Source organism: Pyrgilauda ruficollis, unplaced genomic scaffold, assembly GCF_017590135.1.
Source record: "Pyrgilauda ruficollis isolate IOZ18807 unplaced genomic scaffold, ASM1759013v1 scaffold46, whole genome shotgun sequence".
Classification (NCBI taxonomy): Eukaryota; Metazoa; Chordata; class Aves; order Passeriformes; family Passeridae; genus Pyrgilauda; species Pyrgilauda ruficollis.
This window is the reverse complement of record NW_024526155.1, coordinates 1837905-1853343: the sequence shown is the minus strand read 5'-3', so window position 1 is coordinate 1853343 and position 15439 is coordinate 1837905. Positions and strand designations below refer to the sequence as shown.

General features: G+C 44.3%; 1 protein-coding gene across 1 annotated transcript in view; it reads right to left on the bottom strand.

The window, feature by feature from the left end:
• PTPRT (protein tyrosine phosphatase receptor type T) overlaps positions 1-15439 on the bottom strand; it is a 439432-nt gene that overhangs the window by 77705 nt on the left and 346288 nt on the right. The window contains exons 12-13 of the mRNA XM_041478701.1: positions 13659-13932; positions 4858-4894 (exon numbers count right to left, since the gene is read on the bottom strand). Coding sequence (XP_041334635.1) covers positions 4858-4894; positions 13659-13932 — 311 coding nt within the window. The remainder of the gene's footprint in view (positions 1-4857; positions 4895-13658; positions 13933-15439) is intronic.

The window sequence follows — 15439 nt, the reverse complement described above, 5'->3', positions numbered from 1 at the left end:
TTTCCTTTTCCTGGTGCCATTTCTCCAACAGCAGGACTCAGCTGTCTATGAATATACACAATAATCAGCCCCAGAAAATGGCACAGCTCCTTTAACTGGAAATGCAAGCTCAGCTCCATGCACTCAGGGGATCCATGGGGCTCTGCCATCACACTCAGGTGCTGCTGTGAAGATTTAAGAGGTGTTGAGCCCTCAGCTGACCCTCAGCACAGACAGATCTCCACCTCGGCACTGAAGGAGTGCCATGAAAGCACTGCCCTCCTTCACACTCTAGTTGGAGCAATTGTAAAAGTATTTTCTCATGCAAAGCAAGTATTAAACAAGAAGTCATGAAGCTCCTCAGACCTCTGGAAGTCTGACCATGTTTCCTTTTTCTGAACTGATAATCACCTGTGCTCAAGAGGCTGGGCGGGTTTCGCGTGGTCACCTGTTGTCTACCTATCACTGCTAAGAACAAGCAAAATGGTTCCCAGGCAGCATGCACGAGACAAAAAAAAAGGAAAAAAAATAAAAATGTACCTCATAATGGTTATTATAGTTCCATTCTTTCATTTGCAAGAACTCACATTTTAAGGAAAGAAGAAATGAGTATCGGGAGATAAGGAACCATTAATGAGCCCTCTGCCTTGGTTTCAATTACACTGTGAAATTAATTTAATGCACTTTAGGAATACAAGAGGTAATCGCTCTCTCTTGGTAAAAGGTTGCAATTTTCTCTAATAAAGTGTCGATATAAATATGTTGCTTTAAGACAGGGAGAACAAGTCAGTTAATTCAGAAAGAATGGGACATATTAAAACAAATGCTGTCAAGGAAACCAAATGGCAAAACCTATAAATAACCCTTCTGAATGAAAATTGTATGGCAGAGAGCTGGTAAATTGAGGTTTAATTATAAACATTTTTAAAGACTGTTTTATGTTAATGAGATGTATCCAAGTGTCTAATGCTGTGAAAGATAACATTAGTCCAGTAATTAAAACAAAAAAACAAAGAATAGCCCATGTGAGGAGGGAAGTGGCAAGAGATCTGAGACCAACGAATCTGAAAATAAATAACATACGTAGATACAAAAGGTTCATAATGTTTAACATGCTGGCAAAGTGTGGGATGGCTACACAGAGTGGAGGAACACAGGGAGCTTTCTGATGGATCATTCAAGGTCACCCCAGCAAGGGCTGATGGTGAGTCCCTGCCTCTGGCCCTTCCCACAGGCAGCACCCAGCCTCTCATGGAGGCACTGGATGGAGGGAAATGAGCTGGCCCAGCTGGGAACCTACTGGCTCTGCTTTGGAGGACCTGCTGCTCTGAACTGCTGATGCCACCCCCTCCTCCCAACATTTAACAACCCAATACAAAAGGATTTGAGAGCCTTTTCTTGCCATCACGAGAATCAAGTTCATCTAAGCAGGAGCAGCACACAGAGAATCATGAAGAGAGCACCACCAGAGAGCTGGGAAGCAGCTCCTGCACAGAGCTGGGCTGAACTGAAAAGGGCTCATCTGAGCAGCCTATTTCTGGCTGGAGAGGAGGGAAGAAAACTGGGAAAGCTCCAAAGTTTTTTTTTTTTTTTTTAGTGGACTAAACCATTTTTAAAGTGGCTCTGCTTTGCTTTTCTTGGTGTTGGGGCAGTGGGACACAGAGAGCAGCCAGCTGGAGCAGAGGCGGTGGAGCAGCCCCGTGCGTCTCTCGAGTAATTAAAGAGACTCAGCTTCTGAGCAGGTGCCTTGCAGCAACACCCAGGATGTGTTACAATCCCCCAGTAACACATGCCTAACACATTTCACTGCCTAATTACTCCCACACTCACGTTTAGTGCCCTTGTTAATCCAGTACTTCAAGAGAATTCTTGCCTTGCTTAAACACGCCTCGATCCTAATCTTCCTGTCACTGGTGTAAATCAGAACCCGTTTCACTGCTGCAGTGACAAATGTCTAGGAATGGGAAAATTAGGCCTCTATTCTGAAATGAACATTTAGTCTGGCACCAGTAGTATTTATTTTCTTGCATCAAATCAAATTTTTTTCCCCCCTCTGGTACCAACTCAAACAGAGCTTTTAATGCTGAGACTGAGCCTGACACCAAAACAGGGTTTCTTTTTTCTCCTGATTCTTATCAAAGTCACCACAGTTGCATCCTCACTGGCAGCTCTGATGATTCTGTTCAAGGCAGACTTCGGGTTTGCTCATTCTATCCTCAGAAAAACACCAATGGAAATGAAGGGGAATACAGAGCAATGCCATTAAGGATAATCAATATAATGAGCAGACAGAAGACAGCACAGACACAGGAGGTTATCTAGAACATTCCAGCTATCAGCCTTTGATCAGGACATGATGTAATTACAGTTTTGTGAGTGTCTCTGTGCATTCCCCACTGCAGAGCAGGTACAACATCCCTCTCCAAGGGCTGGTCCTGTTATCCATATGGAATTAATGTATAGTGGGAATGCAGCCTCAGGACATATGGAAACCTGAAACTGTGGGAAAGCTCACAGAACCACTTTGTTCAGCTGTAGCTGTGGCAGCTCCTGTGATGTTACCAACACCCCAGCTTGTGGTGCTCCCTTGCCTGTGAACTGCACCCAGCCTGGCTCCTTTGGAGAGCTAAACCTGCCTCAATTCCAGGAATTCCAGCTCCGTGCTGCGGGCCAGGCACTGGGAATTACAGTATTGCAATTCAGAGCCAGGGCAAGAGGAAAAGAATTTTCACAGAGATTTCTGCACTGCACACAAAGGAATAAGATATCTACCTATAAATCAAAAGTGATATGAACCAAAAGTGATATAAATCAAAAGGGATATGAATTGAGACAGCGAGAATAAACACTAGTACTACCATCATTTCTTGTCCTTTTCCATTCAAGTCAATAAAGAAAAAAAAAACTAAAGAATAAGATCACCAAAAAGCAGTGGTTCTAGACATCCTCAGACTCTACCCATCTCTTTTTTATCTCTTATTAAATTAATCCTAGCAAGAGATTCTTTTCTAAAAAGAGATGACATTCAGAACCAACAGAAGGAGGGGGCTCACTGACCGGGTGGCTCAGTGACTCTTCCTGGTGACCCAACAGGTTTAATGGAAATTATCTCAGTTTGCAGAAGTCAACTGAAGGTCAAACACTTACAGGACACTTTGCTGAGGTACCCAAATCAGAGAGTGCAAACAAAAGGTCATGTCAGAATGGGATTTTTCAAGCTGTGTAAGTTATTTTCTTTTGAATACTCACAGAGCAAATATCTTTCCTGCTAGCATGACAATATTCTTCCCCCAGTCCAGAAAAATGAACAACTGAAATAGAAGGAACTACTGGTTTCCAAAAATTAATTAATCCAGTATCTCTGATCTCATGAGGAGACTATGCTATTGGAAAAGCTTGTGAGGATTCATTTCACCCAGTCCTGCTCTTGTTCTCTCCGCCACCAGAAAGCCAAAATCAGGTACTTGAAATGGCCACATCACTACCAACTGAGAGAACTGAGAGGAAGGAGACACAGAGACTGAGACACACAGAATGTTTGTAACCCAGAGAATGAATTAAATTATTATTTTACAAGGAGCTTTTAAACAGGAAAGGAACAAGAGGGTATGGAGACACCACAGCCACAGATGAGAAGGAGAAATGGGAGAAATGGCTCCTCCTCCTCAACTTTCAGTGGTGACACAACTGCTTACAGCCCCACCAGTCTGCATTACTGAGCCTGAGCAGGAAAAAGAGCTGCACAGTCACTGCCACACCAGTCTGGCTGGCTGGGACAGCCTGGGAATGTCTCCACAGGGAGATGGAAAATGCTCTCCAGTGGCTAATGGGGTTTCTTTGAGCCACCCCAACTCCTCTGCAAGTGCAGATGCAGAAGGGATCCGGAGAAAGGACCTTGAGGTCATTAATTTCTGCCACAAATCAAAACAGATGGAAAAGAATGGAAAAAATGGGATGGTGCCTCAAAGGATTTCTGGGTTCCTGCCAATTTTGGGGAACTCTCAAAGCCTCCACAGGCAGCCATGCAGGTATTTCACATTTCAGAAAAGCAGCAAGAGCACAAGCTGGCAAAGCTAAGTCTGGGAATGGAGAGTCATCTGTAGCACAGCCCATGGCAGCACCCCAGCACTTCCCTACAGCTCCTTGGCAGACTACAACATGTGGTGGGGAAATCTTTTTACAGCTACTCTGTGTTACAAATAAATTGGTGTCTGACATCATTTCTGGAAAAGTAGCCCCTGGGGTGATTTTGAAATCTTTAGAAGAGTTGTTAAAAGCAGCTGTAAACTCTTAGAAGGAGCTCAGACATTGTCACCGTTGGTCCCTCAGGAGCTGCACCTTGTGAACCAACCTGGGGCTGTTTGCCTTGGGTTTGCTGTGAGTGACCTGTCAGCCCGGTCTGTTCTGAGCTCACCACAGTGAAAATCAGGAATGTTTGTTCAATTATACCATGAAAATGGCATGATGTAAGAATTGTGCCCCGCTGTGTACAAGGTTAGGCTTACACGAGATCTCCTCTTATCTACTTTGTACAGTTGTGGAGAGAACAAATTGAATGGGAAGGTAATGTCACTTTTTCAGTGATGTTCTGCCAACAGCAAGAACAGTCCTCAGGACAGAAAAGCTGTCAACAGAATGAGGGGAAGAGGAATGGCAGAGAATTATACCCTGCATTAAAAAAATAACAGAGTCACAAATATAGTGGAGTGGTCCTGGAAATTGTTGTACTGCCTTGGCAATCTTCCTTTAAAAAAAAATAAAATAAAAGAGAAAATAAAAAGGCTGGTTCTTTGGCTAGGAACTGTAATCAAGTTGTGCCACCACTGCAGTTTTTACATTTCTGGTATTGTGTTTTGCAGGAAAGAGAGACCCACATACCTTTTGTTGCCAGCCGGACACAGTTGATTTTTGTTTCCTGAAAAATAAAAAAACACAAGAAAAATATATAGGAAAACATCACAGTGTGTAATTTGCCCATCTACAGTAAACACACATTCCTTTAAAAAGCTACTGAAAATACATATAACTTTTCTTGCACTTCATCTTTGAAAGTACCACCAACAGTTTTTGTTGCACAAAACACACGCATAAGTCCACACTACTGGACTTGGTTGCAGTTGGTTCTCTTAAGTGTGGAAAAGTTGGGAGTGACAGCAAATTTCTCCACGCTCCATGTGTGAGTGATGGGTCCCACATAAGTGCCTGATTAGCTAATAGAATTTCCCAGTTAAATGACCTGCTCTGTAATAGACTGACAAGCCTTGGGTCAAAAGTACACGCCACTGTACATCTCATTTTCATGCACCATTACTGCAAATTTTGCAAATTGGGTATTTATTTAAACACATGGCAAACAGACACCGAAGAAGTCATTTGAATATTTCAGCTCTCTGATGGATGTGGAGCAGACCAGCATTCTGTGCTGCTGCCTCTGCCAAACGAGCTGTTCTAACAACCCTCACCACTGCAGCTCCTCATTGCAGAGCTGGGACAAAACCCAAAGCTTTGTGTTCAATCCACCCTGGAGCCTCCAGAGCTGCAGAAACGGGATTTGGATGTGAACGTTGTGTTTGGCTTCACAAACAGCTCAGACTCTGCAGCTCTCTCAGGCCACCTCTGCTGCAAACACCACCTCTGTGGCATCCCCAGCTCCTCACTGCACAGCCCTTCCTGGCAGGGGTTGCTGCTGTCCAGCCTGTGATTGCCATCCAAATGGGAATGTGCTGCCTGGGTAAAGAGCTGCCTCTGTCAGGCACTGAGCTGCTGCAAGGCTTGCAGAGCACTTTATGCCTCTACACGTGTCAGGTGAAATGATTCCAGCATAAATTACTGAGCTGACAATGCTCCATTAATATGGATGCTGTCTGTACTCTGGAAACAACAGCCCAGCAAAGCACTGCTGAGCACCTCCTTCCATCCTCAAACAACTGGACAAACCTTGTGCAAATCTGAATTTGCTCTTGGAGAAAATTGTTCCATCTGTGACAAATCCTCCTTGGCTGGAGCAGACACACACTGTGCCTTTCTCCTCACACTTTTGTTGCACATAGGAAGGGGATGATTGCAGGATCCATGCTGGGAAATGCTGGGAATCACAGGAGCAATTCCCTCTGATCCCCTTCTGTGATGCCACACAATCTGGATATAAGCCACACTGTGTGCAGCCTGAGAACAATGAGATACCCAGAAGGACAAACCCTCCCTTTGACCTTGCTTCAAACTCTCTTAAGGAATTCCTGGCTCCTCGAGGACAAACCACGTCTATTTCCCAGTCCAGAGTGGGACTGAAGCCCTGTTCATCCCAGCAAACATTTCTGGTTATACCCCTTTGTCCCCCCAAAATCAGCTCCCCTGCACAACCTGCACCAACACTGGCACTGCAAAGTCACCACAGCTGCACACAGAGCTCCCCACTCCCCTCTGCCTCATAGGTAATGAGTATTCTGGAAATCCAAACCCTTTGTTGCTGCTTGGGATGCATGGAGCAGGAAAAACTCAGATTTGCTTTCAGAGCTGTCTCTGCACATAGTGCTGGGAACCAGAAGACAGACAGGTCCTGATGTGGTTTCTGATCTACAACAAGGTGAGCTGGAAAATCAGCAATGAGGAGCAAAATAAAAAATTAAGAGACAGGATTTTTGCAGTCTACAAGTAGGTGGAGACTTGCTCACATTTTGTTGAGGAAAATTTTCTTGTGTATTTGTTGTTTCCTGCTGGCTTCAGAATGCAACAAAAAGCTGGAGAAATTAGTCAGTGCTGGAAAAAGAAGAGTCTAGAATGATCTCATTTGAACATGTGTGTATTCCTGCACGAGACCCTCCCACAGGGTGATTTGGGAAGACAGAATTTGTTCTGTTTGCATCTGCATCCACTGATGGCTGCACTGAGCACAGCCACAGCTCTTAGGAGAACTGGCACTGCCAAAAGCAACAGCTACAGGAATGAGACATGGACTTCAGAACTTCATTTCAAATTGCATCTCCTGGGAAGGAAAGCATAAAAGAACCTGCACAGACACCAGCTCCCAGCTCCCAGCAGTGCTAAAGTGTAGAGACTTGAATTTAGTCAATATTCTGGATTAAGGTTGATTATTCCATTGCTCTCCACTGCTTATTTCTTTGGTGTCTCATAAAAATGAGATCCCTTTCAATTTACTCTATTTTTCTTTGGTTGATACTGAGAATTGTAAGTTTGCATGAATCTTTTTTAGAAGAAACAGAATAAATAAATACATTCCCCCCCCCCCCAAAAAAAAAAACAAAAAACAAAAACCCCAAAACAATTAAAAAAAAACCAACCAACCCAATCATCCTCCCAAAAAACACTAAACCCACTTTCCCACAATCATGTTTGTTTCCTGAAAAATATTACTTTTGCTTCAAGGCATTTTCCTGTACACAGTAAAGATCATAGAATGTTAATGGGTTGGAATGCACCTTAAAGTGCCATAGGCAGGGACAATTCTTTTATTTATTTTTTTTTCCTAAGCTACATTTCCCATCTTTCAATTTGTACACACTACTTCTTGTCCTATCACTGCAAGGTGCTTCTCTTTAGCCACCAGCAAAGCAGGAATAAGCAGTGTTGGTAATTATCAATGATCCATCCAGCTTGCCTAAAGCAATGACAAGAAAAATAATTAAATAAAGAGATAGTAATAGAAGTTTTAGGAAAAAAAAACCCAAACAAACAACTATTTTCCCAAAAATCAGTCTCTGGGTTGTTTCTGAATATCCTTTCAAATGCTGCAATACTTATTTCCCATTTTATGATATCACAGAAGTTTTACAAGGCCTTATATATCTACAACAATCCTAATGATATCCAGAGAGCCAACATATCCTACATATCTGTTTCATGCTATAGCTGAGCTCACAGGAATAAATTAAATTAAGATGCCAGTACTGCTTCAGCTCTGCATCACTGCCAGGTTAAGGCAGACATTTTACAGCCAAACAGTAATGGAACAATTTTAACTGAGATCCTGGAATAGGAAAACACTCCATGACTACATCCTGCAGCTCCTGAGCCAACCCGCACTTCCCAACATGCTCCATACCCTGAAAGCTCATCCACATGCCTATCTCAACATATTGATGGGAATTTGTTTTTTTGAAGCTATTTACCAATGAATAAAAGAAGATTATGGAGTACCCTCACTCAAGGCTGAGCCCTGGCTCTATTTTTAAGCCCACACAGCACGGGCACACTTGAGCACTGTGTGCCAGGGTGCTGGCAGCCTGTTCCTGGAGGGAGGACCTGCACCTACCATCAGCACAACCTGGCACCCTCTGGAGAGAGTCCTGTGCTGAGGAGCTGGGCAAGCCCTCTGCCCACACAGCTCCTGCCCACAGCCTGGAAACTGCACATCATGAGCCTGCTTTAGCATCCCCCTGGATTTCCAGGGCTTTTTAAAACATTCTTTTAATATAGCTTTATTCTTTCATTTTAGAAGCAAAGGAGCTGCTGCTGTCTACTAATTACTGAGGTTCCTAAATGCACATTTCACTCAAGTGAAATGGATGATAACAAAATGAGTTCTGCCTCTGTCTCTTCAGTGTTTGCATGGGAACAATTTTCTGCAGAAAAGGGCTACGAGGGCAGCAGGACATATGTTTATGTGACAGCTGCATCTTCACAACCTAAAAAGCCACATGATCTTTTTTTTCCCCCTTTCCTTTGAAACTGACAGCTTGCTGTTTACAGACTATGAACAACAATGAAAGCAGCAAAGCTTTTTCATCCATCTGTTTTCACACCCACCATTTTCCCTTTCCTTTACTATGATTATGACTCTGCAGCAGTCAAACAGAGCTTGCCTTGCCTGAAGAGCCACCTGCCAGTCCCAGCAGGACCTGCTGCCCCCAGAAGTGCCACGGGGGCTGCCCTACAACAGAGTTCTTTAGGCACCTCAAACTGGGAACAATTTTATCCGCTGCTGGTGCATGGACCAGAAAGGAATCACCACTCTCCCCTTGGCCGCAGTTCCGGATTTAGTTCCCCACGTCCCAGAGCTGAACATGGAACTTGTTGGTAACCTGCTTCACACAGGGTAGAAACCATGGGTTTGTCCAGCCTTAAGGAGTTGTTTATTTGGTTCTCGACAAATTTTGCCCAAGTTCAGGAAAGCTCTAAATTGTGTGTTTATTTTTTATCCCATTGCAGTCAGTCTTAAAATATGTCTGTGCAGGGTCAATGGACTCTCCTATAATTTTTATTGCCAGCTTCAGGAAATTGCTATTTCCTTCCAAAGACTAAGCCAAACCTATTATTGCTATTCCAATTACCAGCTTTTTTTAGTATCTGTGTCATTTGGAGAAGGGAGGTTTAACAAAGTGGTTAGGGCTTTTATTATTTACAATAGGAAGCTATGTCAATAATCTGTAGTTGATGATTGGATACCCACTCTTCTTAACCTCTCAAAAATGAGGCAGGCTGGAAGAGGATTTTATTTATTATTCAGAAAACACTCAGGTCCACATCCTCTGGTCAACCAGATGTGGAAACAGGGGCATACAAAGAGTGAGGTGATCCCACATCTGCATTATTTCTGCGCCAGCACCTCCAGGATGAGATTAAGAAAGAGTGAATGTAAGTGGATAAACTGTACACCCAAAATCCTCCTGAACACAGAGCTCCCCAAAGCTGGTTAGCAGCTCACAAAAGTGATGAAAGCAGCCCTGGTGCCATTTCATCTTTCAGAGCACGGCTCACACTGAACTCAGCCTCCCTGGTTTTTTTCATGGCCATCTCCAGAGGGATGAATGGCATCTCTCTACTGGCAGATCTATCCATACCTCCAAAATGTCCCAGAAGAATAATGCTGTGTGCTGTGAGCAGACCTGTCAGCATCAAGAAATCCAGCCTCAACTCCCCTGATAATAATGAGCTGCCCGATTGTGCATGTAGTACAAGTCATTAGAGAGGCAAAAAATCAATAGGAATCTCGGTAGAGTCTATCATTCCCTCAAAAAAATAATATTCTCATTGATTCCTGCAGTGCTACTTTTCACAATTCTGGGTTGAAGACATCAGTCACTTGTTGGACCACCAGGCTGGCAGAGCAGCTGGCAGCATCCCCCCATCACTCCCAGCTGTGTTACACAGGCTCCTGCTCATCTCCCATTTAAAGGAAAAATGGCCAAGAGGTATTGATTGCAACTGTGCTGTTACAAATTTCATTTTAACTCAATGAGGTACAATGCAGCTCCAGAAAGGATTTTTTTAAGGAGCTCTGGTTTCTGAGCTGCTTAAAAATTCAGGCAGGTTTCACACAGCAGCCAAAAATTCTCTTCATTGGGGTGTGGTGCTGGATCAGCAACCAGAGACCTGCAGAGAGACAGAGAACTGGGGACAATCAAACCTGCAGCACCTCAGTTTGATTATTGAGCCAGTGTAAGGATAAGGAGTAACACGGGGCTGTCAACCTGGCCTCCACTTTCAGAGGGAAAAATACAGGCAGGGCTGGAGTTTCAAAGGGGCTGAGCTCAGGAAGCAAACCTTCGTGACAAGCAAACCTTCGTGCTCTGTCAGGCAGCCATCTGTAGCAGGTGGCACCAGGACAAGCAGCAAACATCAGATCCCTACCTGGATGGCTGTGACAGTGTCTGGAGATCCTGCCAGAGCACAGCCAAGCCAAATGTCCCCTCTGCTTCTGTGCCTCCTCTTGTGCTGACTCCTTCTATCAACTAAGCAATAACTAATGGTGCTTCTCCTTCCCACAGCCACAAAGCCTGGAATTTCTGTGTGCCCTTCCTCCTTCTCCCCTCTCTCACTTCAAACTCTGCCACATTTCAGCTCAGCATCTGGTTGTTAGCGGTGCCTGGGAGGGAAGTTCACACAATTTGGAAGCATTTTGTGTAACAAAGCTGAAAACCACTCAGTCTCACCATGTTCTGCTCAGGCTCTAGTCTGGAGGCAGCACCACAGTGACCAAAGAGCCCCAAGTGCCCAGGAGATGGATCCAGCCAGCCACAGCTTTTTCATTCACACTCTGAGACAACTACAACAGTGCACAAGAGAAGGCAGAAGAGCTGGTGATCTGCTTCTGCAGCAATTTGCCACACTTGTTTTGCATCCAGCTGTTAATTATGTTCCTTTCAGTGTAACAATCAGAGCTAATGGCTGCAGAGCAGACGGGAACACCAAATGAGCACAACCCTCCATGTACAGAGGAGCTCAAACAATGCAGAACTCCTACAACACTCCTAACCTTCTCCTAATCAAGCTTTTTGACCAAATCCAGGCTCTCTGGAAATTAAGTTCTCCCCAGAGCCCTCTGTTTCCAAAGGAAGATGTTCTGGTTCACTGCATGAAGGCTTCTCATTGCAGCTTCCAGGTGTGGAAAGAAATTTCATCTTTCCACAACTGTCAGTGATTAATGAAACTATGGAATATCCTAATTAAAAAATGAGTAGTAATGTTCTATTAAGTTTTTTCATGTGTGAGGGAACATAAGGCTCTACTTTAACCATGCTAAATTGTTATTGTTGCAGGTTTTTTGCAGATGTGCCTTATCAAAAATCACAGAATGGTTTGGGTTGCAAGTGACTTTAAAGACCATCCAGTTCCAGTGCCCTGCCATGGCAGGGACACCTTCCACTATCCCAGATTGCTCCAAATCCCATCCAAGCTGGCCTTGGACACTTCCAGGGATGGAAATGCCATGTTTCAGCCATAATTATTTGTAGGATTTACCAAGACCAGTCAAAGCTGCTCAGGTTACGGAAAAGTAAAAACTCAGAACTCTAAAATACAAATGATACCTGCAAATAATTCTGAGAATGGAGCAAAAACCTGCTATTTACAGCTGCAAAAGAGTGGATGCAAATTGATCTTCATGTTTGAAATGTGGGCCTTAATGAATTTACCACAAACCAGAGGGGATCAGAACAGAAGCTACACCTCTGAAGATCCATATTCCACTCTTGGGCATTTCCTCTGTACTTTTACCCACAGCACTACACTTTGAGGATATATAAAACATATCCTGTAGAAATATAAATTATTATCACAGGAGGAAATTGCTTTCTCAAACAGGAGTTTACTGTGTCTGGCTGGACACTTCTCATCCTGCCAGGAACTGTGCATTGTAGCATTTAAGACTATTTGATTAACTTCTGCTTAAAAAGCCCTTCTGTTAGGACAGCCCAAGCAAGTCATTCTTTTTTGAGTCCTTAACACCTGGAATGTAGGATGAGATGCAGGAAAAGCAGGAACACCAGTGCTGCCTGAATCCAGAACACCAAGGGAAGCCTGCACTTCCCCTTTCTGGAACATTATATTGTACTTAAGCAAATAAAATTTCTTCTTCTCTGGGGATTCATTAGTAATTAACTATCACACATGGGGGAGCTAACTAGAAACAGAGAGACATATACATACATTCACACTTTCTTTTATAAAGGCAAATCCAAAACTGAATTAATTGAGCAGTGCTGGAAGGAAACTGTATTGACTAGAAAGGAAACCAAGGTGAAAATCAGCACAGTGTTGAAGAGATTTTGTACTTGTCAGCCACACAGCTGAAACTCTGCAGGAAAATGGTGATAAATGAAGGGTGCAAAGCACTCAGATGTGTTGTGAACACTCGTTGGCACTGCCAGCCTGTGAAACCATCCCAGTCCTCTGCAATGTGCAGCTGCATTTCAGGTGTAAAAGCCACTAAAGCCTGCACTAGTCACCTTTGACTGATTTTTGTAATTTTTTCTCTCTCAGGGGTGATATTGTAGAGAATTTATCTATGTTAAAATTAAATTTCTGAAAGCACTGGCAAACATGCTAATAATAGCAGACTCTGCTACCCAAATTTGTGATGCCTTGTTAATGCTCTAAGGCTCTTCAGGAGGCCAGAGTGGCAAATTCTCTTGTGTTCTGTGTGAATGGAAAACAGCTGGGGAGCCAAAGGGAGGAAGATGATCCACTGAGGCTGGATCTAGCCTGAAACAGGAGAGGTAAAAGGTCACAAATTATCCTCAGCTGGAAGAGAAGAGGGAAGAGATGCCTCCTGTTTTCCTGTGGTGGGATGGGGTGTGTTGTGGCATTGTGTGTGTCATTTGAGTCTGAGAATGAGGTGGGCTACATTTCCTGTGCAGTCTGCATTTTAAATCAGATATCACAGAATAAAGATACATAAAAATATAGAATTGCAGAGGGGCAGGACAGAGATGCAGACAGTCCCCACTGCAGTACCTGACTTCCTCAAGCTGGAACTCCCAACCACAAGGGCTGCATTAGGATATGGCCAAGTGCAAGCTCCAAGGTAATCCAAATTCATAACATCTCATCCAAAATCACAAGCACTGTGAACTATCAAGATACTGCAATTATGGCTCTTAAAAGCACAATAGCCCCTACTCTGACATTCATGCTTATTGAAGGATTAAAAAAAAAACCCAAAAAGTATCTAAATTCTAAGCAGCTCATTTAGTAAATCACATGGCAACATGTGCCTTTACAGAATCAGGGTCCTCAACAGATTTCTCAATGGATCTGAGCATCAGAGAGAGATTTGAGTGAAGGACAAGTAACGGCATGCTTGATTTTCATCAGATTTCTGTAAGAGGGTAATAAGAAGGAGAAGTTAAACCAGCATCCAATCGAGAAGGAAGGAGAATGATGAGGAGGACAGAGAGAGGCAGTCACACCTACAGATACAGCTCAATTTTCCCTGCACTTACTCCATTGGCCTTGCTAAGAGCCTGGAAGTATATGCTGTAGCTTTTCAGGGGGGAAAGAGGAGCATTCCAGTAGCCATTGTAGGTCTTGTTGTCACCCACGGTGAAGGGCTGTGTGACAGGAAGGTTGATGGGCTTCAGCTCAGCTGCAAAGTAGTGTGGGGAGTCCAGACTGGAGGCATTCTTGTAGCTCACTGGCACAGAGAAGCACTCGATGATGTCTGCAGCTCTCCGGGCTTTCTGCAGCTTCTCCTCCTTGACAACGAGCTGGTAGACACTGGGAGGGAGAGAGAAAGGGAGATTAGAGACCCCAGGGCCTTGAATGTCAGCAATAAATAAAAAGGGAAGAGTAGAGCAAAGTCAGAATCACACACAGCTCCTGGCACAGCAGTAGCAGGGGCAGTGGCTACTGAAAGTCACTGCGGGGGCAAGAGGCTGGCCATGTGCTCTGTTGGTTTAATTGAGTAAATCAGGATCAATCTGGGTGAAAGTGTAGATTTCAATCATGTCACTCTTTAGGAAAAGGAGTAACTAATAAAATATCCACTCTAGAATTAATTTTTAATGTGCTGAATATTGGGCAGCAGGTGGTTTCTCCTTCAGCCACCAAAGTGAAACACGAATTCTTTGCTTGGGCCAAACAGTGGCTGCAGTGGAGGAGAGCACGAGCAGGTGGTAATGGTGTCAGGTGCCTGTGGGAACAGTTTCAGGGTGCAAAAAGCTATTTAGGCCAAAAAGAATCTTGAACATCCCTTTTTTTGGCCCTCCATCATATCTTGATGTCCACATAAGGACCTGGTGAGGCCCTGGCACAGGGTGTCCAGAGCAGCTGTGGCTGCCCCTGGATCCCTGGCAGTGCCCAAGGCCAGGTTGGACAGGGCTTGGAGCAGCCTGGGACAGTGGAAGGTGTCCCTGCCATGGCAGGGGGTTGAAACTGGATGGGCTTTAAGTTTCCTTCCAACTCAAACCATTCTGGTATTCTATGACCTCTTTTTGGGATATCCTACAATGTAGAATTCTCTAATTCCCAATGGCAAGCCTCCTTCTACCTTCCATCCCTCGAGGACTGTTTATGTACTGAGCAGGTGGCTTTATAGCTCCCTCAATCCACTTTTGTTTCAAGAAACAGCAACAACTCCTCATATTCACTCTGACTTTATGAAGTAGTAATCCTTTTTGATTCCTGCTAAGCTTTTGGCCATTATGATATATAATAGCAATCTTGTTATTTCTAGCTTACTATTCCAGGTTCAGAGCCTGCAAGGCATTCAAATGCACTCTGCTTTTTTCCCCTTCCCTCCTCGGGCAGCTAACAAAGCCCTGGAGTTCCATGCTGCTATAGCCCAGGCAGGTTTCACTGTCTGTTTAACACCACTCACACACTTGACAAAGAGAGATAGGGCTGCAGTCATTTTGCTTCGTGTCAAGCTATTCAGATGTGCTGCCCTCACCTGTCTGTGTCAGGCTGGGCCTTTGTTCAGGCAGACAGGGGAGATCGATGAGGAGATTGGGGCCAGCCCGCAGTGTATCGTTGTCCCACGTTCACAGGCTCATTGCTGCACAAAGACTGGCCTGGGGAATTTCCAGCACAGCAATAGCTCATCAATGCTCCCGTGGGAAGGGAGTTCTGGCTGAGTGAAGAAGCCCCAGCTCCTGCTTTTGAATTCTCAGGTCCTGGGGCCTGTGGGGATCTGGCTCATGTTCTGCTGACAGCAGGGCAGGCAGGGAAGAACTTGGAAACCACTTGGCTCCCACTGCTAGACACAATCCCAGCTAATCTGTAC